The 26,206-nt window shown below is 37.0% G+C and overlaps 1 protein-coding gene across 2 annotated transcripts in view; it reads left to right on the forward strand.

Annotated features, from left to right (window-relative positions):
- The window catches only part of POC1B (POC1 centriolar protein B), a 58,709-nt gene that overhangs the window by 9,236 nt on the left and 23,267 nt on the right, over window positions 1–26,206 (forward strand). The window contains exons 3-10 of one of the 2 annotated variants that reach the window (XM_050895038.1): window positions 103–274; window positions 1,066–1,245; window positions 2,535–2,642; window positions 4,156–4,271; window positions 4,656–4,789; window positions 5,553–5,621; window positions 10,961–11,113; window positions 19,917–20,003. In XM_050895038.1, the coding sequence (XP_050750995.1) occupies window positions 103–274; window positions 1,066–1,245; window positions 2,535–2,642; window positions 4,156–4,271; window positions 4,656–4,789; window positions 5,553–5,621; window positions 10,961–11,113; window positions 19,917–20,003 (1,019 nt within the window). Of the gene's footprint in view, window positions 1–102; window positions 275–1,065; window positions 1,246–2,534; window positions 2,643–4,155; window positions 4,272–4,655; window positions 4,790–5,552; window positions 5,622–6,994; window positions 7,596–10,960; window positions 11,114–19,916; window positions 20,004–26,206 lie in introns of those variants that run through there. The other variant, XM_050895044.1, reaches the window with a different exon arrangement.

The raw sequence follows: 26,206 nt of genomic DNA on the forward strand, positions 1-26,206 counted from the left end.
TAATACCCAGTAAGTTCACTGGTGAATCCAAATCCATAGTCATTAGCTCTGATTTTTCTAATAACAATGAGCGGACTCATAATATCTTTTATTTCTTGCCAGCTACCTCCTCTTTGGATAGGTTTCTTATGGTGTGGAAGCTGAAGACACAATGCAGAGCCTACAAATTTGTAGGCCATGCAGAAGCGGTGACCAGCGTACAGTTCTCACCAGATGGGCAGCTACTTGCTTCAGCTTCTCAAGATCGTACTGTCAGACTATGGATTCCTTGCATGTGAGTGTAACTGGGTGATGCTGGCTATGTGTTTCATTAATGTGCAATGTGAATATTGGAGTCTTTACCCAAGAAAAGTTTCTCTTTCCTTCCCACATCCCTGGGCTTTGACAGAAAGAGAGATTGGGGAGCACAAGCAACACGGTTCTTTAATGTGTTACTTTGTTCTTTACTGAGTATTCTGTAGTTTCAAAAGAAAAATATAGCAATTCAGAGGTCCTAATTTCATGTATGTAGAACTGTGCTTGGTAGTATTTCTCTAGCTAAAAGGATGTATTTCTTTTAATAAGGATTGCATGGCTGCACTTCATTTTGGGGAGACAAGTGATGAAGGAAACAAAAAATAGCATTTTTGGAAAAAAATATTTTGCATTGACTTGCCTTTTTAGACTGTTCTCAAGTAGTAGTGATTACGAGCTATTCAGAATGATCTTAGGAAGACTGGTGTTACTTTAACTTTTAAGCATTTTGTAGATTACTGTATCAAAAAATATAATAAATTCTCTTTCAAATACTGTATAGTGGCTAATGCTGCTAGTTAATCGCACTGTTATCCAAAATTGGTCATATTGAATACAATTACTTTAAAGTCTGTTATTCTAATAATTAATATTCAAATAAGGCCAAAAATATTGGCAACGCTAAGATTCAGCCTGTATACGTTGCTTTTTCATTTGGATAAGATTCCAAGTATGTTAACTTTGAGTTTTATGGGGTTTTAAACTCTTTCAGTTTAATACAATTGTGTTTTGTGTCTTGTTTTTTGTTGTGGTTTTTTCTCCCCCCCCCAGTCATGGAGAATCATCGGTACTGAAAGGTCATACAGCATCTGTTCGTAGCGTGAGCTTCTCGCATGATGGCCACTTCCTAGTTTCAGCATCCAATGATAAATCAATAAAAATATGGAGTGTTCGCCATCAGCACTTTTTGTTTTCCCTATTCCAACACACTCATTGGGTTCGCTGTGCCAAGTAAGCATTGTTTTTATTCTCTTTGTAAAGAAGTAGAACTCCTAACAAAGGGTTTTTATTTTCCAGGGCAGAACTAAGAGAAGTAAAGTCTGTGAATGATAAATTATAATCTATGGCTAATAATGAAATTTTAATAAATCAATCTTATGCACACACGTTTTACATGTATCTCCTCACTGAAGTCTGAAAGCTTGCTCTGTGTTAATATGTGTACATATTAAATCTGTTGCTGGGTGTTAATTCTTTTACTTTAAAGGACAAATAGGGTCTTCTGTATTTATTTTCAGTCAGTATCCTGTCGTTCCCCAGTTTTGTATGTTTTTGTGCTGTATTAACGCTTTACAGCATTCACTTGTTTCTAGATTTATTATGCATGGTAGGGGTTTTCTCAACTATTCTTGGAACAGTAGTGGCATAAAAGAATGGTCATGAGTCAAAATGAGTTAAGCTTACGTAATCGGAAAAGGTAAAAGAAATGGCCTTTGTATTGCAAGTTAAGATTTGCACTCTATTTAAAGGCAGGGCAGCTCTTCAAAGACAAGAAAAGATTGTTCTTTGCTGATATTTTTTTTTCTTTCCTCCATAGTAATGGAAAATCTGCAGCTAAGAGAGGCCCGATTTAAACCTCTTGAGAAAGAAATTTAACACTGGTGAAGTGCAGAGCCTTACAAAGTTCCAAAGTATCTGATCATTGAAAAGAAAAATAAAAGCTGTAGGAAATCATATGTGAAAGTTCTTTAGCAGTGTTCTAATGTCCTTGTGCAGTTGCTCAATATGAGAAATAATAATGATTGGTGAAATTATAGACAAATCAATTTTTCTGTTTAAAAATCTAGTCTGCTAGTCTAGGAATAATCATGAATGTTTTGCTGACAGTTTGTAAGTCTAGAGAGAACTCACAGGAGAATATATATGTAGGTTAAAATTGAACGCAAGGTTCTACTGTGTCCTCTTTGTCTTTTTGCCTATAGCTTTCTATAATAATCTCTTTGATATCTGAAGTGACAACCTTAGGCTGCTGTTACCTTCCCCCCACCCCTTTCTCTTGCTTATGGCTCTGTTTTTAATTGTAGTTGATTGTGAAATGGAGGGGGGAGGAGTGAGGGGAGAAGCTTTTCTTTTCAGTTTTATTACTCCATGAGAAATATGAGAAATTCAAATGTCCTTTGAATGTTGCACATTTTAATTCCAAACAGGCTTTCTTGATTCTGGTCTTTAGCTACTTATGTCTCTAATGCTAATCTAGGTAGTATCAGTTGTTTAGTAATGTATACACTTGCATGTTCCAGATTTTCACCTGATGGAAGACTAATAGCATCTTGCAGTGAGGATAAATCTGTTAAGATCTGGGATACGAGAAATAAAACTTGTATTGATAGCTTCTTAGATTATGGAGGGTAAGTGTTACTAGAAAAAAGGAGAAATGTAAATGTGTAATTTTAATGAAATTAAATTCCTGTTTTGTGGTATTAATGTCTATGTATGTGTCCTGGTTTCAGCTGGGATAGAGTTAATTTTCTTCCTAGTAGCTGGTATAGTGCAGTGTTTTGTATTTAGTATGAGAATAATGTTGATAACACACTGATGCTTTTAGTTGTTGCTAAGTAGTGTTTATACTAAGCCAAGGACTTTTCAGCTTCTCATGCCCAGCCAGCAAGAAGGCTGGAGGGGCACAAGAAGCTGTGAGGGGACGCAGCCAGGACAGCTGACCCAAACTGGCCAAAGGAATGTTCCATACCATATGACGTCATGCCCAGTATCTAAACTGGGGGGAGTTGGCTGGGAGGGGTGGATCGCTGCTCGGGAACTATCTGGGCATCGGTCAGCGAGTGGTGAGCAATTGCATTGTGCATCACTTGTTTTGTATAGTCTAATTCTTTTAGTATTATTATTGTCATTTTATTACTATTATTATCCTTATTATTATTTTTCTTCCTTTCTGTCCTATCAAACTGTCTTCATCTCAACCCCTGAGGTTTCTGGGGTTTTTTTGGTTTTTGCTTCCCCCCCCCGATTCTCTCCCCTGTCCCACTGCGGGGGGGGGAGTGAGCGAGCAGCTGTGTGGTGCTTAGTCGCTGGCTGGGGTTAAACCACAACAATATGTTATATCTGAAAATAGATCAAGCTTCTACCACCCATGTAAACTAAAATGATTCATTTCACATATTTCTAAAGATGTTAACTGGCTGCACTTATCCAGCTGTTTTCCAACAGTCATGAAATAAGCCAGAGAGAAGTCAGATTGTTTTTGGATTTTTGAATGTTTCCATGTTTTTCCTCCGTTTTGATAATGCTATTTGATGTCGGATGCTTCCACAAGAAGAGAAGTTTAAGAATTCTCCACTTGTTGATGAAAACAGTATTCTGTTAGCTTCAGTGACCTGCCTTATTTAGGTTTACAAAATACTTGTTTTTACTTATCTGCTACTTTCTTGAACGTCTTGGAACCAGAGTTTTAATAAGAAATGCAATGGAATATTAATCTTGTATATGTGCTTTGCTAATTTCATGGCTGCCATCTCTATCCCTTTTCCAAGCTAAAAGGTTCTTATAGCTAGATATTTTGTTCTTAGACAAAATTATTTTACTTGCTTACAAACTCTTTGTAGCACTTTCTTCTAGGAACTTTGTACTCCAACACAAACTTGGTTGTGAAGGTTTGAGTCAGGACAACTGTACTAGCTTTTTAACGAAAGCCAAATTATACAGTCTGATTTATCATGCACATCTTGTTTTCTTGTGCTTATTTCAGTTGCTTGAAATACCTTATTTGAGTTTCCATACATGTGGATTCCACACAAGTTTGTGGCAACTCAGTGTTAATATTGTGTTTTATATATATGTCTATCTGTACACCCAAATATTTCTATGGAAACATGTAATCAATCTATTTTCATTAATTATATTTAGATTTGCAAATTTTGTGGATTTCAACCCAAGTGGTACGTGTATAGCTTCTGCAGGTTCTAATCATACGGTGAAACTGTGGGATATTCGAATGAACAAGCTACTGCAGCATTACAAAGGTAAAAACAGTGTAATTTGTTGTATTTTCTTTAGAATGGAGCTCTTTGCAATGAAATGTGATTTATTTAGATTATATGATTTCATTCCTTACTGGGGAAAGTGGACAAACAGGTCATGTTGGCATTTTGTAAGTAATCTTTTTGTAGTCTAGCAACTCTAAAAATCCAATCTGAATCCTAATTATTCTTTTGCAATGCTTCTCTTAATTTTTAGAACAGAACTAAGCAAATACTTTGGAGAGTCTGCTATGCCCCAGCTCTTTGGTTGTTTTTCCCTTAAATGAAGTAGGTTGTTCTTTGGGAAGTAGAAAAGAGCAAAGAAATAGTGTACATTTCCTGTTAGTAGATATCTACAGTCTTTGAATATTATCTTCTGTAAATTAGTTCACAGAGCAGGGGTTAATTGTGTATCATTCCATCCTTCTGGTAACTATCTCACCACTGCTTCTACTGATGGTACCCTTAAGATTTTGGACCTCTTAGAAGGAAGACTTATTTACACTCTTCATGGACACAAGGTATACACAATAATCCTATTTAAATAGAGATCTTAATAGATTATTCAGTATCTTTTCAAAGGGAAAGTAACATTTATGCCATTGTGTCTTGTATCTTGCAACTTGCAGACAAACTTTAGTGGACAGCAAAGTGTATTAATATACCTTGTCACAAGTGCATAAGGAAATGCATCAATTTTACTTACAACCATGCAGTCAATCTGTTAATATTGTATGCGTGCTTAATGTTAAGTAATAGATCATGTTCTGAATTAATTAATTATTAACTCTCTTGATTGTCAAAATCAATTATTTGTTACATTAGTCTTTTTGTCTATTGAAAAACAGTGCTTTCTAAGGAGGGGGAAGCTTATGGAAGATAATTTTTGTGAAGAATGGCAGACATTTTCTCCCTTTCCTCTTAATGCAAAACAAACCTTACTTTTGATAATGAATCACTCAAACACATTGTCTTGAGTAATGTAATACATATTTGATATTTTTTCATTGCAGAGTTAAAGCATAAAATCTAAGGAAAATGCCACTATTTTCCTGGTATTGATTGTACTAATTGTAATGCAGCATCTTACAAAGATGTGCAATATTAACTCTTCAATCAAGTTGTTTTGCAAAAATTTCACTACAGTTAAATTGTTCCTTATTTTATTGAAATTGAAGAATCTATTTATATTAGATAACGGCATAAGTGTGTTTTTTCTTTGCATTAAAATACCATGATTACAGTAATAGTGTAATTTTACTGTATGCTTTTTTTTTCTTTCAGGGACCTGTACTTTCTGTGGCTTTTTCAAAAGGTGGTGAAAAATTTGCCTCAGGTGGAGCAGATGCTCAGGTTTGTGGTATTGTCTCTTTAAATTAAATGTCTTAATGTTTGTTACAGTGGATGGGAGTTAAATATAGTATGTTACAGTAACATGCTAATTACAGTATGCTGACATGCATTCTGTCTAGTGGTGTGTTATATAGACTATGTTTAGCCTAAAGTTAAATTTGGGGAGAAAAAAGATAAATCCATCCTTTAAAAAGTGGATCTTAACTACATTCAATTGGATGTTATGATGAGAAGACCACAATACTAGCCACTTCTGTTTTACATATTAAAATAAAGGAATGATTTTTAAATAGAAACTTTTTAAGTGTTGCAATTTGGTGTCAACAAAGTAGTTGTGTTGTAACTCTCATTAACGCCTACACGCTCCATTAGGTTTTCACTTCTTTTAAAGTCACTAGTCTGTAATCGTAAGAATTAAGTTGTACTGCTGGGTAAACTTTGGCTAGAATTGGGAAAAAAATCCTGTGTTAGCTTTGCTAATTTACATTGGTGAAACAGCAAAGTACTGGGTTTTATGTAGTGAAGAGTTGTTTGAGCATTTAAAAAAAAAAGTTATTTTAAATTAAACAGTAAATCATACAATTAATCTTCATATGCTGTGATAAATCTCATAATTACAAAAATACTATCAAGCTTGGAATCATCTCTATCAGGTCTTTACATTCTGCAAAAAGAAAGCACTTTTGTAGCCCAAGGCTTAGAGTTTCACTGTCTGAAATGTTCCTTAATATTAGTTGTCTTTTTCGTTGTTTCCTGTTATAAAAAAGCTAAAAGCTCGATGTAGACACAGAAAGCCATGCTGCAGAAATGAAGATCGTTTGAATTTACTATAAATCATGTTTATATTCTGTTTTGTGGAGTTTGAAATATTTCGGCCAGTAACAGAGACAGTCTTGGAAAATAATAAATACTTTTCAATTAAAAACTTCAGTATCATTAGAAAGAATACAGTCTGTTTCTGGTTTTCACTGGATGCTTCAGGTAGCACCCTTTCTAGAATGACTTGAAAGCACTCAAAGAAAAAAATTAAAATTGCTTTCTATCACAAGGCATTAGTAAGAAGCAGTGCCAAGACTTGCAGTTACTGGGAAAAGTGAAAATGTTAGCAAACTTCCAATATTAATTTTACAAGCAGAAAAAAAACCAAGAATGGGCAAAAGATATTTATTCCTTGAGCCACTAGTCTAATCTTTTTTTTTTTCCATACTAAAGGTTTTTTTTATGAGAATTTGTCAGTTCCAAAATGAAACTTTGATTCCTAGGTAATCCTGATTTGTTGACCTTACTTTTCATGAGTACTTTCTCTTGAGTGTTATGATGATTGGTATATTATACTTAATTTGAGAGGAAGTGAAGTGCATGTCTTAAACTAGGTCACATGACAGAAGATTCATCTGAGAAGCTATGATGATGGAAAGGACCTACAGTATTAAGCCTAACTCAACCTCCCAAACAAATGCCAGCATACCCAGGGAATGCCTGTCTTATTGCAAGTTTCCTTTGAATTTGGGGCCTCCTGAATGACATGTATGTTCAGTGCAGTCATGTCATTGCCTTTTTTCTGCTCTGACTCCATGCTGTAGAGCTGGTGGCACGTGGGATCATGGAGTGAGTAGGTGTTGTAGTGCAAAATCTGTAAGATGACTCATGTTTCTCAGCAGTTTGGTATAGTGGTTTCATACTGAATGCATGAGAGAGAAGATCCAGTTTCATCAGGAAGTGCTTTCTTAGGTAAATGTTGAATTAAAAAAAGTAGTCATAGTAGGTCTAGTAATGAATCCTGGTTTTATTTACCTTACAGAAAGGCACGTTTTTATCTGTTGAAGTTTCTCCCTTTTTCTTGTGGATGTTCCAGTGGGAGAGGGCTACTTATTTTGCTGTAACTTTCACTTTTGTATTGTAAGTTTTAAAATGTGCAGTGCTAACCATTGTGTGGTAACTGCCTATGAATATATCTTTATCTATAGTAAACAGAAGAGCTTTATTCCTCAGTGTCCATTTTCTGTTGGTGTATACACACACGTACTCCACAAACATCCTTTTTTGCTGACCTGTCCACAGCCCTCTTTCAGGTCTGCCAATCTGTCAGCAGAACGTTTCAAATGAATACACCCTACATTTACAGTAAACCAACTTCATTCTATCACACTATTCTCCTGGCAATGTCAAGCTCATGAGCAGAGGCTGGCCCTAGAAGTGTCATCTTCTATCCCTTGTGCAGTGTCCTGGTTTCAGCTGGGATAGAGTTAATTTTCTTCCTAGTGTTCTCTCTCCACACTGTACCTGCTACAAGGAAGAAAATTAACTCTATCCCAGCCGAAAAAACTGATCAAACTGATCGAAAAGTCCTACTCCCCACCTGTATGGACCAGTAGCTCAGCTATTAGGAGTGAGCATTCCTCTGCTCGAGAGAGAGAATATAGGAGGTAGACACCATGGGGTACCCTGTGGTTTTACCTGTGTGACCACGGAGAAGACATGAGGAAGTGGGATAGAAAACCTGCCTCAACCCTAGATGCACGAGTACGTGAGTTATGAGGAAAAACAACCGCAAAAGGGGATTCCTCCAGGAAAAATGCCACTCGCTCACTCTCCCCACCCAGTGGAATAGAGGAGGAAAAAAAAAAAAACCCACCAAAAAACAACGACCTCGGGGGCTGAGATAAAGACAGTTTGATAGGACAGAAAGGAAGAAAAATAATTATAGTGATGACAATAATAAAATGACAATGATACTACTAGAAGACTTAGACTATACAAAACAAGTGATGCACAGTGCAATTGCTCACCACTCGCTGGCTGATGCCCAGTTAGTTCCTGAGCAGCGATCCACCCCTCCCAGCCAACTCCCCCCAGTTTAGATACTGGGCATGACATCATATGGTATGGAATATTCCTTTGGCCAGTTTGGGTCAGCTGTCCTGGCTGCGTCCCCTCACAGCTTCTTGTGCCCCTCCAGCCTTCTTGCTGGCTGGGCGTGAGAAGCTGAAAAGTCCTTGGCTTAGTATAAAGACTACTTAGCAACAACTAAAAGCATCAGTGTGTTATCAACATTATTCTCATACTAAATCCAAAACACTGCACTATACCAGCTACTAGGAAGAAAATTAACTCTATCCCAGCTGAAACCAGGACATGCGGAAGCCAAAAGATACCGTCTGTCCACAGCATGAGTTGGAGGCAGCTGGTTCAGTGTAAGTTTACCACAGATTACTTGCTCTATACACATATTATTTCAAGACTGTTACATTTTCAAACAACAGACCTGTTTTTCCTCCATCAAAGAAGGAAAACCTGTATCTCCGCTTCTAGTTTCAAGTTTCTTTCTGGTTGGTGCAGAGCCAGCTGAAAGCTTTGTTCAGAAGCACATTAAGTACTTGAAACAAGCACTGGATACTTCTTTTGTTTCTTCCTGCTTGCTTCTTTCCTCAATCAAAAAAACACAAACATGTAGAGTTCTGAAGTTCATGTTCTTCGCAGTTCTTGGCTATATGTGCACATGACAAATTATTTCATTTACCTGCTTCCACGGAAGACATAAGACCTTTTACTTTTAAGTGAAAGAGCAAAGTTATACTTATTCCTTTGGAAGGTAGTAGCCTGTGCTGTTAATTCAATTCTTACCATATAGAAGAGACAACTCATTGTGTCTGGTGACTGCCTTGACGTAAAGGGAAATACTTCCTTATGGAATAACTGTTTTTCTTGGATTGTGCATAGTTGCTTTTACACTGTTTGCATTGCAGTTGAGATACTCAAGGCATATACGGATCTTTCCGTGCTGGTTTTACTCTTACTAATTTTGTTATCTGTAATGATGAAGCTGTGGTGGTATAGCCTTCTACTTTAAAGCAAAATGAAACTTATTTAGAGCTCAAGCAGCTCAAATGCTCTCCACTGATGAAAGGTCCTACTTCTGCTGTCTCCTGCCTATACCCTTGTTTACACTCAGTGCTGAGCCAGTTCAAATTGCTAAACCAGCAGAAAATTAGCCTGAAAAAATGGGGAAAAGCCACATAAAAAATGCTGGATTGGGTGATGGAGGTAGTGGAACTACATAGCTGAGAAGAGAAGGGAGAGAAAGCAGGACCTCCCTCTTACAGCACAGCGAGCTGCTGTGAATCAATTAATCTAACACCTAACTGTCCTGCAAGTGCCAGGTTCTGAGGCAGGTTTGTATAGTTTGTACTGAGATCCATGCATCCCACTTTCACTGTTACTAATGCCTGAGTCAGTGTCGATCCATCTTTATTGGTGCACTGTGTCTCCCAGTGCATATTTAGGGTCTTCCACTCAACAGTGTCATGATAGTTGTTGAACCTGAAATGAACTTGTAACAATGCAGCTACTCAGGAATATCTTAAAAATATGATTTAGTCTGCTTGGAATTTCTGTGAACAAATCTGTGATTTGTGCTGCTTATGTATAGTTTATTAATTTCTGAAAAATACTTCTAATGGTTGTCAAAAATATTTTTGTCTGGATAGGCAAGTAATCTAAAGTCAGATCACGGTCCCATTTTTGTTTCCTCCTAATTTAGGGAGCAGCTATAAAAATCAATATTGTACTTTTGGAAACTGACATGTTCTAAGTGTTATGAACTTCCTTTTTTATTTTCTTTTTTCCCTTAGCACTTAAAGTAACAAAGATGACACAAATCATGTAAACTTGTGGTAAACTTAATTAAATTACTTACATATACAATTATTTTGTGACATGAGAGAGCATTATTGTGCGTTATGATTTGGTTTCCTGGTCTATCCATAAGGCTGAATAGACTACCTTCTGCTATCTACCTCTGCATTCTAGTACCTTACTTCTGCATTTGGCCATGGTGTGACTGTTGTATTTGTTTCTACCTTGAATGTAATTGGACAAGGTTCAGAAAACAGATTCCTGTTGCTAAAATACTGGAACCAGGTGCTTTAGAGTTCTGTGGAACTCTGTCATTTCTCTTATCCCTTCAAACTTTCTCATTTGACCTGCAAGTCTTTATAAGGGACAGAAATTTGATAGTATATGACCCCTTGATTTGGCAGAAAAATAACTTAGTACAGTCCAGTGGGACAGAAGTTTGCTTTGTTCTATGGTTATTGAGACATCTTTTAGAGATTTTTTTTTTTTTTTTTTTTTTTTAAATAGATTGAACCACATCTGTTAGACTTGAAGTACAAGATACTCTGGGGAAGTGCCTGTGTTGTAGTAGAGATCAGACTAAGTGATGACAGCAGGCTCATTCTGGTGTTGTGATCTATTAGTAATAACAGACTTCACTGAATAGTTACATTTTGAGCACTGAATAAGCTTCAAGTAGTTACTGATATGATGGCTTCTTACAGGTATTACTATGGAAAACCAACTTTGATTCATTTGATTATAAAGAAGTTCTTAAACACCATATTAGAAGAACACATATTGATGATCCTCCTCATCTTCTTGATATTTACCCGAGGTCACCTCATCTCCATGATGAAAAATTTCAGTCAGTTGAGGTGAGTGCAGTAAGTACTCTAATACAGGAAATCAGAAGCTTTTGTAAACACTATCTGTCTAGCATTTATAGTTAAGTGTGTTCTATGTATACCAGAGAACTTTTTGTTGTTATGTATAATACTTTGGAAGCAACCATAACTTATGAATCCACATTAAGGTTATTAGGCTAGCTGATGCTGTCAGACTTATCCTGGTGAATTCCTTTCACGCTTCTTGTGTAAGTCTGTACTCTACACCTGATTTAGACAAAACATAGGTGACAGTCTGGTTTCTGAAGTAATATGGCAACTGTTGCAGAAGATATCTGAATCTTCAGTGAGCCTTAGGATACTACACAAAATATATCATAAGCAGGACAAGGTGGTGTTATTACTGAAAGTCAAATACTTGATTGTCACAAGTTGTCCCTCTTTCTAAGACCTTTAGGTATTGTGAGAAGATCTTGATATCTATCTAAAAGTTTAGAAAGCCCTTCTAGGCTAGTAGTGTGTTTTATGTCACTATGTAGTCTGATTTCCTGATAATTTCATTCTTCAGCTACTTTACTGTCAAACCTTCTACCAGCAACCCTTGGAAGTATTGGGAATTAGGGAACCAAAGTGAAATGTCAAATATTCTGTGTCAGTATTTGGAAAATCCTGTGTTTGTCAGGTTGTCTGAAAGCTATGCTAAATGGGTAAACAGTACTATGCCTTCGACAAGACCATTGTTTATGCTAAAACCCCATGGATATATTTGTGACTGTCCTTGGTAGATCTGGCTAGCTTCTGCATGGTGATTACCTATACTTTTATCTCTTCTTTGATATTCTCTGGGTGCCTCTAGTGTCCAAGAGCTGTATCTGATATAAATCTAGGAACTTTTTAGTTGCTGTCATACACTAATAGAGTACTATAGAAATTCACCATTACCTGTTTTTGTTCATATAAAACACAGATACTGCTGCCATGGTATTTGTCTCCTGCTCAGACTTTTAAAACATTGAGATTTGAGGATATTGAACTGGGGGGGGGGGGGGGGGTTGTGTGTGTGTGTATGCAATATGAATATATGCAATATGAGTAGTATAAAGACTGAAAATATTTTGTTGGAGGAGGGGAACCCTGATAGAATCCATCACTAAGTATTCCCATGTGTCTGGTTCTCTTGTCAAGTTGGATGTGAGGGTTTCTGATGCTTAGCATTTTGGTCAGAACAAGAATAGGACAACTGCATGTATGACAAGCTTCATAAACAAACTTCTGTGCCAGACTATCATATTCATTGTAAGGTCAATGAATGAAGTTAAGTTTATTGGTACCAGCCTTCAGTATAGGTGGTCAGTGCTGGAACAAACTCAGTCACAGCATTTGCCAGCAGATCTAAACCACTCTTGCTGCATCAACAGTTTGCTTCAAGACCCATTCAAATTGCACCCAGTTATAACATGTGCTAAACAAACACAGTAGCTTATAGCTGTAGGGTTCAGTTGCTTTCTTTTCGTGTCAACTTTTCCAGACCTCTGCTGCTTAGATGCCTGGCAAATATATGAATATTATCTGAAGCAATTTTCCAGATTTTTTTTTTTTTTTTTTTTTTTTTTTTTTTTTATCCCTGGTCCCAGGTAATTGAGAAGCTCTGGAAAAGCATTAGAGTTCAGGCTAAAGTTAAACTAAGGCTAGGAAGCACCTCATTACCAATACTGAAAGGGCATATAAAGGAAATTTGATAGTTGAACGTCAAGAAATTATTTATCAGTTAGCTTTGACAGATTTCACTTAACCTAATGTCTGCATTTCTTCATGGCTGTAACATTTGTAGCAGCTTATAGGCTTCTGGGTTAGCTGCTCCATAGTAGTGAAAGGGCTCTATGGCTTTGCATTTGTTGTAGCAAAGTTTTGGACTCTTCTGGTGTATTTTCTGGCCTAATTTCAGAATGTTAAGAATAAGGTTGCTGTGTTCGGTTTTCTATTAACATCACATTATGTGTAGGCTATCTTGCTCTCAAATAAACATGAAGTACATTATATTCTTTGAGACAGAACAGTGTCTGATATTTTCAACAAAACTGATATTACTGTAATGTACTATATTTTTATGTTTGTAAATTAATATAATAATAATGATTAGGATATCTTTTGCAGCTTATTTTCAGAATTAATGTAATAATATAATAGTTTAGACAGTGTTAAAGTGAAGTTATCAAGGTTTGTTGCTCCATATGTCTTTTCCTTTTTTTACTGCCCCTCCTGTCTGTCTCAACAAAAATTATGGGGTTTTTGTTGTGGCGAGGAAGAATGGACCTCACCATATGGACAGAGACATAACTTATCCAGACAAAACTAGTATCAGATTACTACCAGTAGTCACATGTTTTAGTGGCACTAACTATGCTTGAAATTTTTCAGTGTTCCATCTTCTTAAGTATTTCCTCCTGTAACTGAAAAAAAGCAGCATTTCTAGCCCCACTGTGCTATGCTGTACTCTGGAGAAGAAAAAAAAGAAAAAGATTTTTGTTCCCCTTCAGTTAAAACAAACATACTTTTTTTTTTCTTTTTTTAACATCCCAACCTCTTTCTGAGCAACAGGCAATAGAGAGAATTTTAGCACTAGGTAGTTCCACTGCAGCACCAACCTCCTCTTTCTATGGCTCATCATGTTTCTAATATATCGGGGAAAGGAGGAGTTGAACCACAGACATGTCAGAGGGAGCTTTTGGAGGTCATTTAGTCTTGTTGCCAGTGGTACATCAAGTCAGCCATGGCTGTGTCTAGTTAGGGGGCCTTGAAGAGGGATGGAGATTCCCCAGTCTCTCTGCGTGATCTGTTCCACTACAGCACAGCAGTTGTGATGACACAGTGTTTCCTAGTGTCTTATCTGCACCTCAGGTAAAATGCAGAACTGCTTGCTTTCTGTTTATTTTCTTTTTCATGAGGAACAAGGGAAGATGATTGATCTGGACTAAACTGAAGTAACAGTATTTTAAGAGACTTAGTAACATATGCAAGAGTTACAGGCAGACAGAGGAGGCAGTTCAAATATGGGATATTTAAAAGTACAGATGACCTTTTAAGGTTTGCTACAAGCCACTACAATGTCATCTAGACACTTGAGATGTGTTATAATACATTGCCCTGAGTTATGCTGAGCTGGTTAAGTTTAGTCATCTCTATAGCAGGAATGAAGATGGATTGCCTCAGGATAAAATTCAAATCCTTGTGATTACCACACCAAATTGTGTGGTAGAACACAAAAATTTCAACAAGTGTACAGGTGGAACTCAAGAGGGAAGTAATTCTGTCCGTGCTTTTTTAATTCCTGATGTTTCATGCCTCTCCAGGTTTCTTACTGCTTTTGGGTACCTGTTGCTTCTCTATCCCTGCTTGCCTCAATGTGGCAAGGTCCCTGCTATTCCCGAACTTGATTCTGGGAAAATAGTACACATAAAATGGAACTGGCTTTGTTCAGAATTTATTCAGCTGGGTTCAGAGAGACAGTTGTAGTGTTTTCACGCCTCACCAGTTGGAAATGCTATTTTGAACAAAACAGCTTGCACAAGGGCATTAAGAATTGCAGGTATCACCTGGTCTTTTGCCTTCAGAATAGTGACTGAAATGTGGAGCTTGAGTGTACTTCCACCTTTTCTCAGAACTTTTCCTTATTCACTCTTCAAAGCTATACACAGAGCCAGTAATATTTAAGATACCTTCTCTAGATTTTTCTCTCTCCCTGTCTACTTTTTGAAGCATAATTAACTTTTACAAGAAATTTCTTACTTGTATCTCCTCCTCTTCAGACCAGCAGTAGCCTAAATTTTAAGTGTTGAATTTCATGTTCTTGACCTATAAATCTTTACAACTGTTCTCCAACTGCACTGATCAATGTGATTCTTGAATATTCAAGTAAGTAGAGGTTTAAAGCTTAATAATCATTACAATTATTCAGTCAATTTGGAAGGCGCCTACTTTTTTCCACTTACCATAGAGGTAATCTTGGGTGAGCAGCTCAAATACAGGTGTCTAGCAGTATGTCTAAATTTAGCTGAGATAAATCCCACTCATTGTCTTTCTTTGAAATAAGGAGCTTTTGGAGATATTTGAAAATAGTGTGTTTAGTCAGTAATGTAGTTTTAGTGCAATATACTAAAAGAAATGCATTCTACTTGGTGACAGTTGTATGTCTGAATTTCCTATGTTTGTACATAATCTTTGATATACTAGAGACCCCTTTAACGCAGATGGAGATAGAACCAAATTTCCTTTAAAAACATAGCATTGAGGTTTGAACATATTAAGTTGTGTAGAGTTTATATCTTGAGCATGAAAAGCTACTGTTGATTTAGTTTCATCTTAAAATTTTCAGTGTAATTTCAGTTGTATTTTCTTAGATGAAGGAAATCCAAATATACACTAGGTGGCAGTAGAAATAAGAATATATGGCTTGCTTGGCTTGAGGGCTCCAGTCTAGCACAAAGAACAGTGTTTAATCAAATTGAAAGCTAACTTTCTCTTGGTATGTTTGGAGAGACTATTTCACAGCTAGCTACATCACTTTCCTAGGAAATACTTTATGTGAGTCATTTAAAACGTCCTCTTTTATTTTTATCACGCATTTCATAAGACGTTGGTGTTACATCAAAAACCTAAAAATTAATAAAATTAAAGTGAAGGGTGGGGGTTGTTTTTGAGATTGGATATACTTTATACAAATTAACAGAGGGATATCTGTAGGGGCATAATCATTTACTTAAAGCATATAGCTGAGAATCACAAAGTTGGGCCTGCTTCTTTTGTTCTTCCCCTAGTTCTCTGTCCTAAGCAGTGATCCTAATTCCTGCCTCTCACTTTCTTTAAATAATATATTTTGGTTTCGCTCCACTTCAGTCTTTAGAAATCTGCAATTCCTTACTCAAAAGATTCTGTAGAAACCTTTCTTCAAATATAGTTTCTTGTGCCATGGATCAAATTGTGATAATTGTATCACCGTATTGGAAGAAGATACTGAAAATACTTATATATCAGTTTACCAGGTAATTAAAGGAAAGCTTTAGAAGAGTATTTTTGAAAACCTTTAATACATGACAGTTCTCTCTACCTTGCTTTTTAGTGTTCAGGTTTTTCTTTCTTGTTTTTTAAAGTTAAGTTTTTCCAAATATGTTTGGTGAGGTTATTTGACAGCTAACTAGATCACCTTGTCAGGAAATGTCAAGTCATTTGAAACTTTTACACTTAACTTCCTCCATTACCTCATTAATTTTTAGTGCAATATTAAAGAGGAATATCTGCAAGAAGGGTTTAGCTACAGCCTGCATGTTTTTGTGCTCTTTTCTTTAGACACTTTGCTATTTCTGACTTGTTGCTTAACAATTTTATGTATCTATATACATAGATATATCTTTTAATATGGCCTATGACAGTTCCTGCACCCCTAGTCAGTGTTTGCAATGCCCCTCATCCTCCCCTTATCTCTCATAAAGCAATCAGCAGAACTATATGCAGAGGAGACTTTCATTCCAGCTCCAGGATGTGACACTTCCACATAAAGAGCACATTTTCTTAACTTAATCATACCATGTATTTATTTAGCAACCCCGTATCAAGAAAAGCATTTAACTCATTCTACAATATCTCTGATGTATATAACAAGGAGATATTATCTTAAAGATGTTTCAAGAGCTATTAGTAATAATACTACAGTAGCTCGTCTACATTGGAGTATTGATAGGTGGTAGGCACCTGCTGTCCCTCTTCTGCAGAGTCCTGCAGGTGCATTGTCTTCTCTTCAGTGCCCAAATGATGCATGTCAGAAAAAGACTTTAGGCTTAGCTGCCCATAGTATGATTGACAGTCAGATAATGTGTTAATTATATTTATGACAGGACTGACTGAAGGTCAGAAGCAAATGACCCTGGTTATGCTGGGCACTAAACAAATGTAAGCTCTTTAGGACAGTTGTCCGTTTAATCTAAATAGACAAGGTAAGTATAGAGGGGAAAAAAAAAAAAATTTGCAGTTCCCCTCTTCCTCACCTTAACTCTGATAAAGGGGTAAGCAATACTATATGCAGAGGAGACTTTAATTAATCATGTTTCTGTAGAGAAGAAACTAAAGGAGAAGTCCAGTTAAAATGGTAGAACTTTCAGATAAATGGAAAGTTATTACTTAGACCACGTTACCTGAATTTGGTTCTCCTTTTTCCCTTTCTTTCCTTCAAGTCCATTTGACAAAACTGGAAGAAAGCAAGACTTGACCCTAATATCTACGAATTGAGGGAGTATTTTAAGTTATCAGCTCTGATAGCCCTGTAGCAGGATGGGTTTTCCTGATTGTCTCTGGGTAGGTCATTCTCGATTGATGCAACTATAATCTGAATTAAAAGACAGAATACCTCCAAAAAAGAGCTCATGGATGAAGAATGGCTTGTTGAAACTGAATCCAAGAAAGAGCTAAGCATTGCTAGTCAGAAAGGTGAACTAGCTTAAAAACAGCATTAAGCTCTCCCCTTAAGGAAGGCTCGTCATCTTTGATTTGAAGTGCTGCAAAGTGTGAGGATCACTTTCAGCTTGAATAATCAGGTAACATCTGTATTTAAATGTCTTTTTACCTTCTAGCTTGCTAGTAAACTTTGTTCATCTTCTTTTGCCCCCTTGCCCACATTTACTGAGGAAGATCTTACTTCTATGAGTTTTAACCTGAATTTCTGAATGTGAGTTATGGAAATCCAAATGAACTGAATGAAAAGGTTTCAGGCAGTACAAGATGCTATTGCCTGCCTTCCCTGGCTACTAACTCCAGTTTTAAGATCTAATTCTAGCTACTTAACAAATGGATCTCTGACCTAAAAGTCTATATGCCAAGGTATGGACCCTAGCATCAGGGATTTTTGCTTGTGGAAATAGCACTGAAGCTGTTACTGAGTGAGCAGCTCTAGCTGAGTCAGAGTTTTGTCAGTCTTCAGGTGAAATGGTAGGTTCTTTCTCCTTGAAAAGGTGAAATAAAATGACCCTTGTATCTAATAAACTTTCAGCATCTAAAATATAACCCTGTCACTAGGCAAGTGTGAGTTTTGGGGTTTTTCTTTATTTTTTTCCCACTTTCAAGTAAGATGGTTGGAATTAATGCTGTCTCTGATAAGGCCACTGTTGGATTACTGATAAAAAGTTGAAAAGAGGAAAGTTCATTTCTCTTTACTACACCAGACTTCTTGGTGATTTGAAAGTCATCTAGTCCTTCTGTGATTTTTGTCAGTTCATAAAATAATAAGAATAGTACTTCCATACATTACGCTGAGAGGGCAAACGTATTAGGCTGTGATACACCTAGATAATACAATGGTAGGGAAAATACGCACACAGATTTTTATAGGGAGGATATTCTGATCCTTAGGTGAAACCATAAGATAAATAAAAGCAGCAGCTCTTATATTTTGTTAATGTTTCACTTTCAGGAAAGGACATAAGCAAAATATTGCTAAAGTTATAGATTAAGTCCTATAACCAACAATAAGTGAGTAGTCCAACTGTGATATTAAGATGTCAAAATCACAGATGTTGTGATGACATATCTGATCAATCAGCATCTGACATTATCCCAGTATAAAGCGGTGTTTGGCCAGTTAACTTATCACAGATTTCAGTGTTACCTCCTACCTGTTTTCCACAACAGTGTTTTTCAACTTATTTTGACAATCGGAGTTGGCACATAAGAAGCAAGCATGTCGACAGTCTGTCTGGTAGCGATAGATGATTTGAGGAACTTGAGTGTGAGTTGGGAACTGATCAATCTGGGCTGCTAAGTGTGTGCTCACTTTCAGCTTTGGTGCTAACGATGTACCCACATCAGTAAGGCAACTCGGGCTTAGGGACTGGCTTGGTGCACACCTTCCTATGCACTGCTGAGCCAGAGTGGCTGCAACCACGTTGATCCTAGCTCAGGCTGAATGGAATTACAAGGACTTACAAGCTGTGGTATGAGACTGTGAGTGAGGATGTGCCCTAATTAAACCAGAACAGGCAGGGGACCAGTGTAACATAAAAACCGGAGTGCTGCATAGTTGTATATGGAAACCTCCACAAGTGGAGGGCTATTGCTGTCTGTGGACTGTAACAAGCTAATTGAGCATCATTGCTAGAGGGCAGCTCTCAAGCTTCTAGAGTTATCCAGGGTACTACACCACTTCTGCTGGGGACAGTCCTCCTGGTGGAAGGAGAAACAGGAAAGACGGCCTACCACTGCACCTGCAAGTGATTGACACTGGAAAGTAAAACTCAAAGGTGACTTTCAGGAGCCCTTATAGTTGTTGTGCATATGCAAAAACTTTCAAAAGCACCTGCAAGTGACAGTTACAGAGTTGGGAAGTTGCTTGAATACTTCCTACTGTTCAGTATTTCAGCAACATCTTTGGCTACTCTGTTAATTGCATGGCTTCAGCCTTGGGCAGGTTTTGAGTTAGCTGTCTTAATAAATCCATTTCCAACTAGTATTTGTAACTTCATTTTTATTGATTTGTCATACAACTGAACTTCTTAATACTTGTACCTCTTGTGGTAGGAATCCCCTGAGTTAGTTTTGGGTGATGGATGTTTATGAAGTATAAATTCTATTTCTGTAATAAATGCGTATCTGGATTCTCTTTCTGTATTATATGATTGCATTTTACATGGTTGGAAGGTAACAACCTACCATTATTTTTAAAAATTCTGAAGCCTGTTTCCAGTCCTTAGTGAATAGTGGTGCCTTAATGTAGCAAGTGGTCCTTTTTATTTCAGTCTTATTTCCCTTTCTCTGCTGGTGCTGAAATAATATTATAATTCATTTTCAACAGGTCAACCCTACCTTTGATGTGACTAATACACAAGCACTTGACCCACCTGTCATAGAGATTAGTTCCTCTTCATCTTTCAGTACTCCGGTAAGTTGCCTTCTGGGAGGGGGAAGAAAAAAGAAAAGACAGGGTATGGCTTAAACTAACATGTTATTGGAAATGTGCTCTTTCTGTCGGTATGAATGAAATATATTTTGAATGAAATAACAACTGTCAACTGCTCAGAGCTCAATATCCTAATTTCTCAAGCTTTCTTTCACAGTTCCCAAGGCTAACCAGAAGATGGTGTAATAGCAAAGCTTTCACGTTATACTAGTAATTTTACCCATATACTAAGGAGAAATTCTAATTATAAGCCCATGTTATTTATATCTAAATATTACTGTTAAAATTTGTGGCTTATTCTCAAACACTTTTTGTAACTGTCTTTATCTGCAAATAATGGGAAACCTAAAGAATAGTTGTCTCATTGATAAAATTCCAAAAGTGATGTTTTAATTTTTCTCCTTTTAAGGCATCTAGTAGTTCTCTAGGAGAAAAAAAAAAAAAAGTAATACATTTTAAGACAGAATCATAGGATTAGATCCTTCTAGTGTTAGCTTTTCATATGACATTGGTATGGCATGTGGGAGGAAAGGAAGGCAATGTTTTAACGGTAGTTTCGTAGGAGGAGAAATATGCTCTCCTGGTATGAAATCTAAAAGACGTACTGTTCTAGAATTAGGTTAAAATGAGAATTTCTCTTTTAGCTCTGAATCTGTTCCTGTGAAGGCATAAATTGTATCTTGAGCATTTTTAGTTACCATAACAAGAGTTTGTGTGGCTGAAGGGTTAATACATATAAATAGGCAGCAGGTGTAGTTTCTGCTGTTCTATTTTGTCATGAATGTTTTATGAAAAGGTATGTTGTGAAGGTAGGTACTTTATAAAATTCTTTAAGATCATTTATTGAAGATCATGATACAGAGGTTGATGTCTAAGAGAAACCTTTTCTTCAAAACAAATAATCATATAACTTTTATTTGAGAGATGATGAATTCATATATTTTAAGGTTTAGCAGTTGTCGTGTTGTGTTTTCACAATGGAAATACAGTTCTTTAAGATAACTTCTGTCAAAAGTGATTTGCAGACTTACAGAAATCTCTTTAGTAGGCTTGACAGATACTGGATTGTGGTGGATATAATTTATTGGCTACCTATCACTTTAAAATACTCTGTGTTCATTACTTCCTGATCTTAATACTGATCACAGAGTTAAAATGTATGGTTACACTGTAATTCTTTGTTACATACCTATAAATCTGCCAATCATTTCATCTCCTTCATTAATTCTTTTGATATGAGAGCAGTTTATAAAACTTTATGCCCAGAACTTATAGTAGGAATAAGTTGACCTACTAGAGACAGCATCCTTTTGATTGCTGGCTGGCTGGTTTTACAGTCTTCTTCATTACAAAAATGTTGCTTCAAAATTCATGCCTTTTGACTGTGTCAGTAATCACTACATTTTTTTTCCATTATCTTGATCTCCTGTTCACCATTGATTCTCACCTTTCTGCATCTCAGCATTCACCATCTGCATCTTTTTTCCATCTAGCAACATTTCTGTATCCCTGTTACTTACAGCCTTAAGGACAACTGCTCTGTCCAACACACTACTATTGACACAAATCCAGAAACCATTTGCATGTTTTCTCTGCCACTAGCATCCTTCCTCCCCCATAGTAAGTAACACTTTCCCCAACTTTGTCAACCTATCTGGTCCTCCCTACTTTCTGATGTCAACTCATCTTTTAGTGTCATCATCCTGTCCAGTGTCTGTCTGCTGCATTACCAGCTTCTGTTGTTTGTGAAATTATCACCTGTTTCTTAATCAGGCCAGCTATCCAGTCTCTTTGTGTCTTATTTCCAAAGGGTTCTGGATCTCAGTGACTTGGACCTTTTCATCTGAAGCTGGCTCAACTTCCCTAATGTATAGAGGCCCTGTCTACAGAGGCTTCATGTGTTCTTCCTAAAAATCAAAGGGGGAGGGCAGATGCTGGATTTCTTCCCATCCCACCTTCACTGCCAGATTTCCTCTTGATACTGTTTGTCCTCACTTGAATGAAACTGTGTGCATTATTTGTGGGTTTTTGTTTTTTTTTTTTTATCCTCCTCTAACTTGAGGTTACCAACCTCTAGTCTAATTCATCCTCTTCCCCCATTCCTCTCCCTGATTCCAGCTCCCCTGAGTTGCTCTTTTTCTACTGGTTGTCAAAGACAATATCACTGTACACTTTTTTTTTTTCTTTTTCCCCTTGCAAACTTGTCAAGACCCATCTTAAAGCTGCTTATGGCTTTTTGGTCCTACTTCTACTGGAAGAATGCTGTTCAAATGACTAAAAATCTTTGATCAGCTTGCCAGGTTAATTTACAAATGTCCTGTCTATACCTACTTATTCTTTTTGAAGTGTTTTGCTCTACCTTAAGCAGTTCTTCTGCCCTTCTGATATGTGTAGAGAGAAAAATGCACTCTGCACTTACATATCTTTAAGGGTTCTTGTTCAATGTCTTTATCATGCATGTAACACAGCAGGGCCCTAAGGGTTATTTACAGAACACCTTGGCTCCCTGGACCACTGGAAGTAGCTAATCGACATATTTATTTTAATTTTTCTACTGAAGAAGAGAGATACAGCTTTTCTCGGATCACTGTCTGAAGTATTTAAAGACTGGCTTCTCTGGGACAAGTAACAACATTGAAGCTTTTGTAGGATCTGTGATGAGTTCCCTAAAGCTCCCTGAAATATCTTCAGGGAGATTGGAAGTCTATACAAAACCTCGTAATGTTTTGTTGAATGGCTATCAAAATTCCTAATGGTAACCAGAAAAACTCCCATAGATCTCAAGCTACTCCAGGAAATAGGAGAAAGTGTTCTACCTATTGAGAATCTCTTCTTTAGCTATTGGAACTCTGTCCTGTCCTACTGATCATAGGAAATATGCTATTACTGCCCCTAAGATAACTTGTGGCAGAGCAAAAAGGTATTCCTTTTCTTCCCTTCTGTAAAGATTTGCTAATAAAAATGATAGAGCAGTATAGGTTGAGAGTGATGTCTGGAGTCATTTTATCTAACCTCCCCCTTAAAGCAAGGCCAGCTTGGATCAGATTCCTAAAGGCCTTGTCCAGTTCATTTGTTAATATGCGTAAGAATGGACATTCCACCACCTCTCCATCCAGCTTGCTCTAGTGTTTGACTGGTGAAAATATTTTTTTTTTTTTTTATAATATGTAGCTAGAATTTCCTGTGTTCCAACATGTCTGTTGCCTCTAATTCTATCACACTGGTCCTCTAATAAGTGTCTAGCTCTGTCTTCTCTCTATCCACCCATTAGATATTTCAGATGACAGTAAAGATTTCCCTGTATCCTTCCTTTTTAAGGCTGAACAAACCTGGTTCTCAGCCTTTTCTTGTTCCAGCCCCCTCACCATCTTGCTCGCCCTCCACTGGAATTGCTCCAGGATGTCAATGTCTTGTATTGAGAAGCCCAAAACAGGACACACAACTCCAGATAATTAAGGTGCAGCTAAGTATCACTGTCATCTATTCTTGACAACGGTCTGCCTGGAGAAGATTTGAAAAACAAATATGTAAAAACTTAACACTCTTGATTCTTTATTGTGGATTTAAAATACATGTTTAGATATTTTCTTAGTAATTCATTTATATTTTGAGCTTTATCTGTATGAGGAAATACTGGTATTATCTCTTCCTCACACTCCTCCTCTTCTTTTGAAGGAATTTTAATTTGTTGCTTCATCAAAGCAACACCTTATCTTTTCAGCTTGTGTTCTAACTTAAAGCTGTAAGGCCAGTTCTTTTTGAACACAGTGAAAAAACTGTTTTCATCTAAGATTCACACTGATGCAACTTCCTTTGTAAACTTAGTGAAGGGAATATGGTCATTGTGTTGATGGAAAAACTTCAGTGTAATCTTCAGTATGGAGCTGGTTTCTTTTGGACTATAATTACAAAAACATTAAGAATTCCTGTCTGTGTATTATTATTGTCAGGAAAATAGCTTTGAATTTGATGATTCATTTATTCAGTTCTCCTGTGTGTTACTGAAACCAGTATAAAACCAAGCTATATATGCTTAACTAACTGGTATTTGCGTAATGCCCTGACTTTTCCAATGGTAAGAGCCTTCATATTTTGCAGTGATTAAAAATGAGGTGTGTTCTAGCCTTTTACACTCTGAAAATGTTCACTGAATTGGGGTCAAGGTTTGGGGGCTGGGGGTGGTGTTTCTTTCTCCTTACTATCTCATTGAAGAGACTGAAAGCATTACTACCTCTCTCCCACCCCTTCTTCTCCATGTGTCAAGCAGCTTAATATTGCCTTTGTTTTCTGAACTATTGAAAAGGAAAAATTGGAAGTCTTGTTTCCCTTTGGAACTATTTCCTCCTGTTTCATCCTCTGATTTTACTTTTAGTTTTGAGAGAGGTTGGGTTTTTTCAAGTCTGTAAGGCAATACATCGGTAACCTCCAGTCCCTGATAAGCTGTTGGGAACAAGGGAAAGTTGATGATGTCTCGGTAGTTTTTACTGACAGCAGCAGGAAATCACTGTAGAGGCTCTCTAATGTTCCATCCTCTGACCTTGCTCATGTAAACAGGATTTGGAGGAAGCAAAGCAATGTACTGTAATCTGGAAGTCAGAATGTCTGCGCTGGCTGGGAGATGTTTGCTGTTCTTTCTCTTCCAGCGCTAGTTAACACTGAAAACAAGACATGTTTATTGTTCATTTACAGTACGATTTCTGCAAAGTTAAGACTGGATTAATTATTGGAAGGGGAAAGATAAGGATTGTTCCTGTTTGGAGCAAGAGGAACATACTATGTTTTAAAATAGAAAGTGACCAAATAAATTCGCCCCCCGACTTGTAAAATATGTGAAAGTAAATAAGAGCATGTGCAACTTTTATTACTCAAGGTAAGACATTGTTAGTTTATCTGTACTGCGTTTGTAGTAGGTGTCTTGATGCAAAAAGCAGAAGTAGCTGTACTCTCAATTTATCCTATACACATTGCTTCCCCAGTATGTATTTCAGGGTTTAGGTATTTTTGATACAATTTTTTCTGCCTTTATTTTGAGTACAACCAAAAAAGACCCCTCCAACCTAAAAAACACCCCACATTTTGCAAAGACAGCAATTATGAATGCAAAATTTGCATCTATTCTTCCATCTGTGTGTACATGAAGGCTTACACAACTATTCTTCCTCACGGGAACTTATTTTGAAAAGGTCTTGGAGTAACGTCTCTTCCTTGCATGGCTTAACACAATTCCAAAATCCTGTAGAAGAGGATGACAACAGAAATTTTATCTTAAAAGCTAAAAACACTGCATATTTTTCTTATCGTGCAACTTTAAATTTATTCTGATTTACATCCTTTCCTGGCTCCAGCCTTACATGGAAATAAACACGAACTGTCTTCAGTGAGGTTAAGGGGAGGGGAAAAGGAAGAAAGGGAAGAATAGGAATTTTATACATAGATCATCTCCTCTGGAGCCCAAGTCCAATTCAGAAGGGAACAGCCAGTAGAGCAAAACTCATATGGCACTTCACTGTGTACAGTGGTTGCCCTTATTGCTTGTTATAGTTCATCCGAAAGCACAACAGCTTTCTGTAGTTCATGGATATCAAGTTTTCTTGGGACCTCGGACGTTTAGCCTTTCACTTAAACTCTGATCATTGCATGATATTCATACATTTTTCTCTACCAAAGGAAAGTTCTGGCACTATCTCTTTGAAAGGAAGACTGGAATCATTGTCCTCTAAGAAAAAGAGAAAAATGTCCTGCTTGTGTTCCTTGTCCAAAACTCAGTTGCCAATTAGACTGAGCTCTGCATTGAGGAGTGATCCCACCAGTAGAAGGGCTTTGATAAAAATTGACAGTTCCCAGCCTCTCACATCATCTTACCTTCCTTGCTCCCAGACAGAGAAATAAGAAAGGCCACTCCCTGAATAGCTATGGATTTTTTCATATACTGCCATTCTTCTGATTACCAGTAAATGCATATTTGAACAAACTGCCAAATCCATGATCTGAACTCCAAATCACAAACACGGAATGAAATTAGGGAATAATGTGAAGAGATTCTGTTTCTCCAAAGTTTTGAGGTAAAACTGTCTGCACCTTTTCCATAGATGAGCATATGAAAAACTCTCAAACAGGCTCTGAATCTCTGATGCTAGGTCTTATAAAAACATAGTATAAATGCTGTAAATAGAGGAACTCCGAAG

This window comes from Gymnogyps californianus, chromosome 1 (genome assembly GCF_018139145.2).
Source record: "Gymnogyps californianus isolate 813 chromosome 1, ASM1813914v2, whole genome shotgun sequence".
Lineage (NCBI taxonomy): Eukaryota > Metazoa > Chordata > Aves > Accipitriformes > Cathartidae > Gymnogyps > Gymnogyps californianus.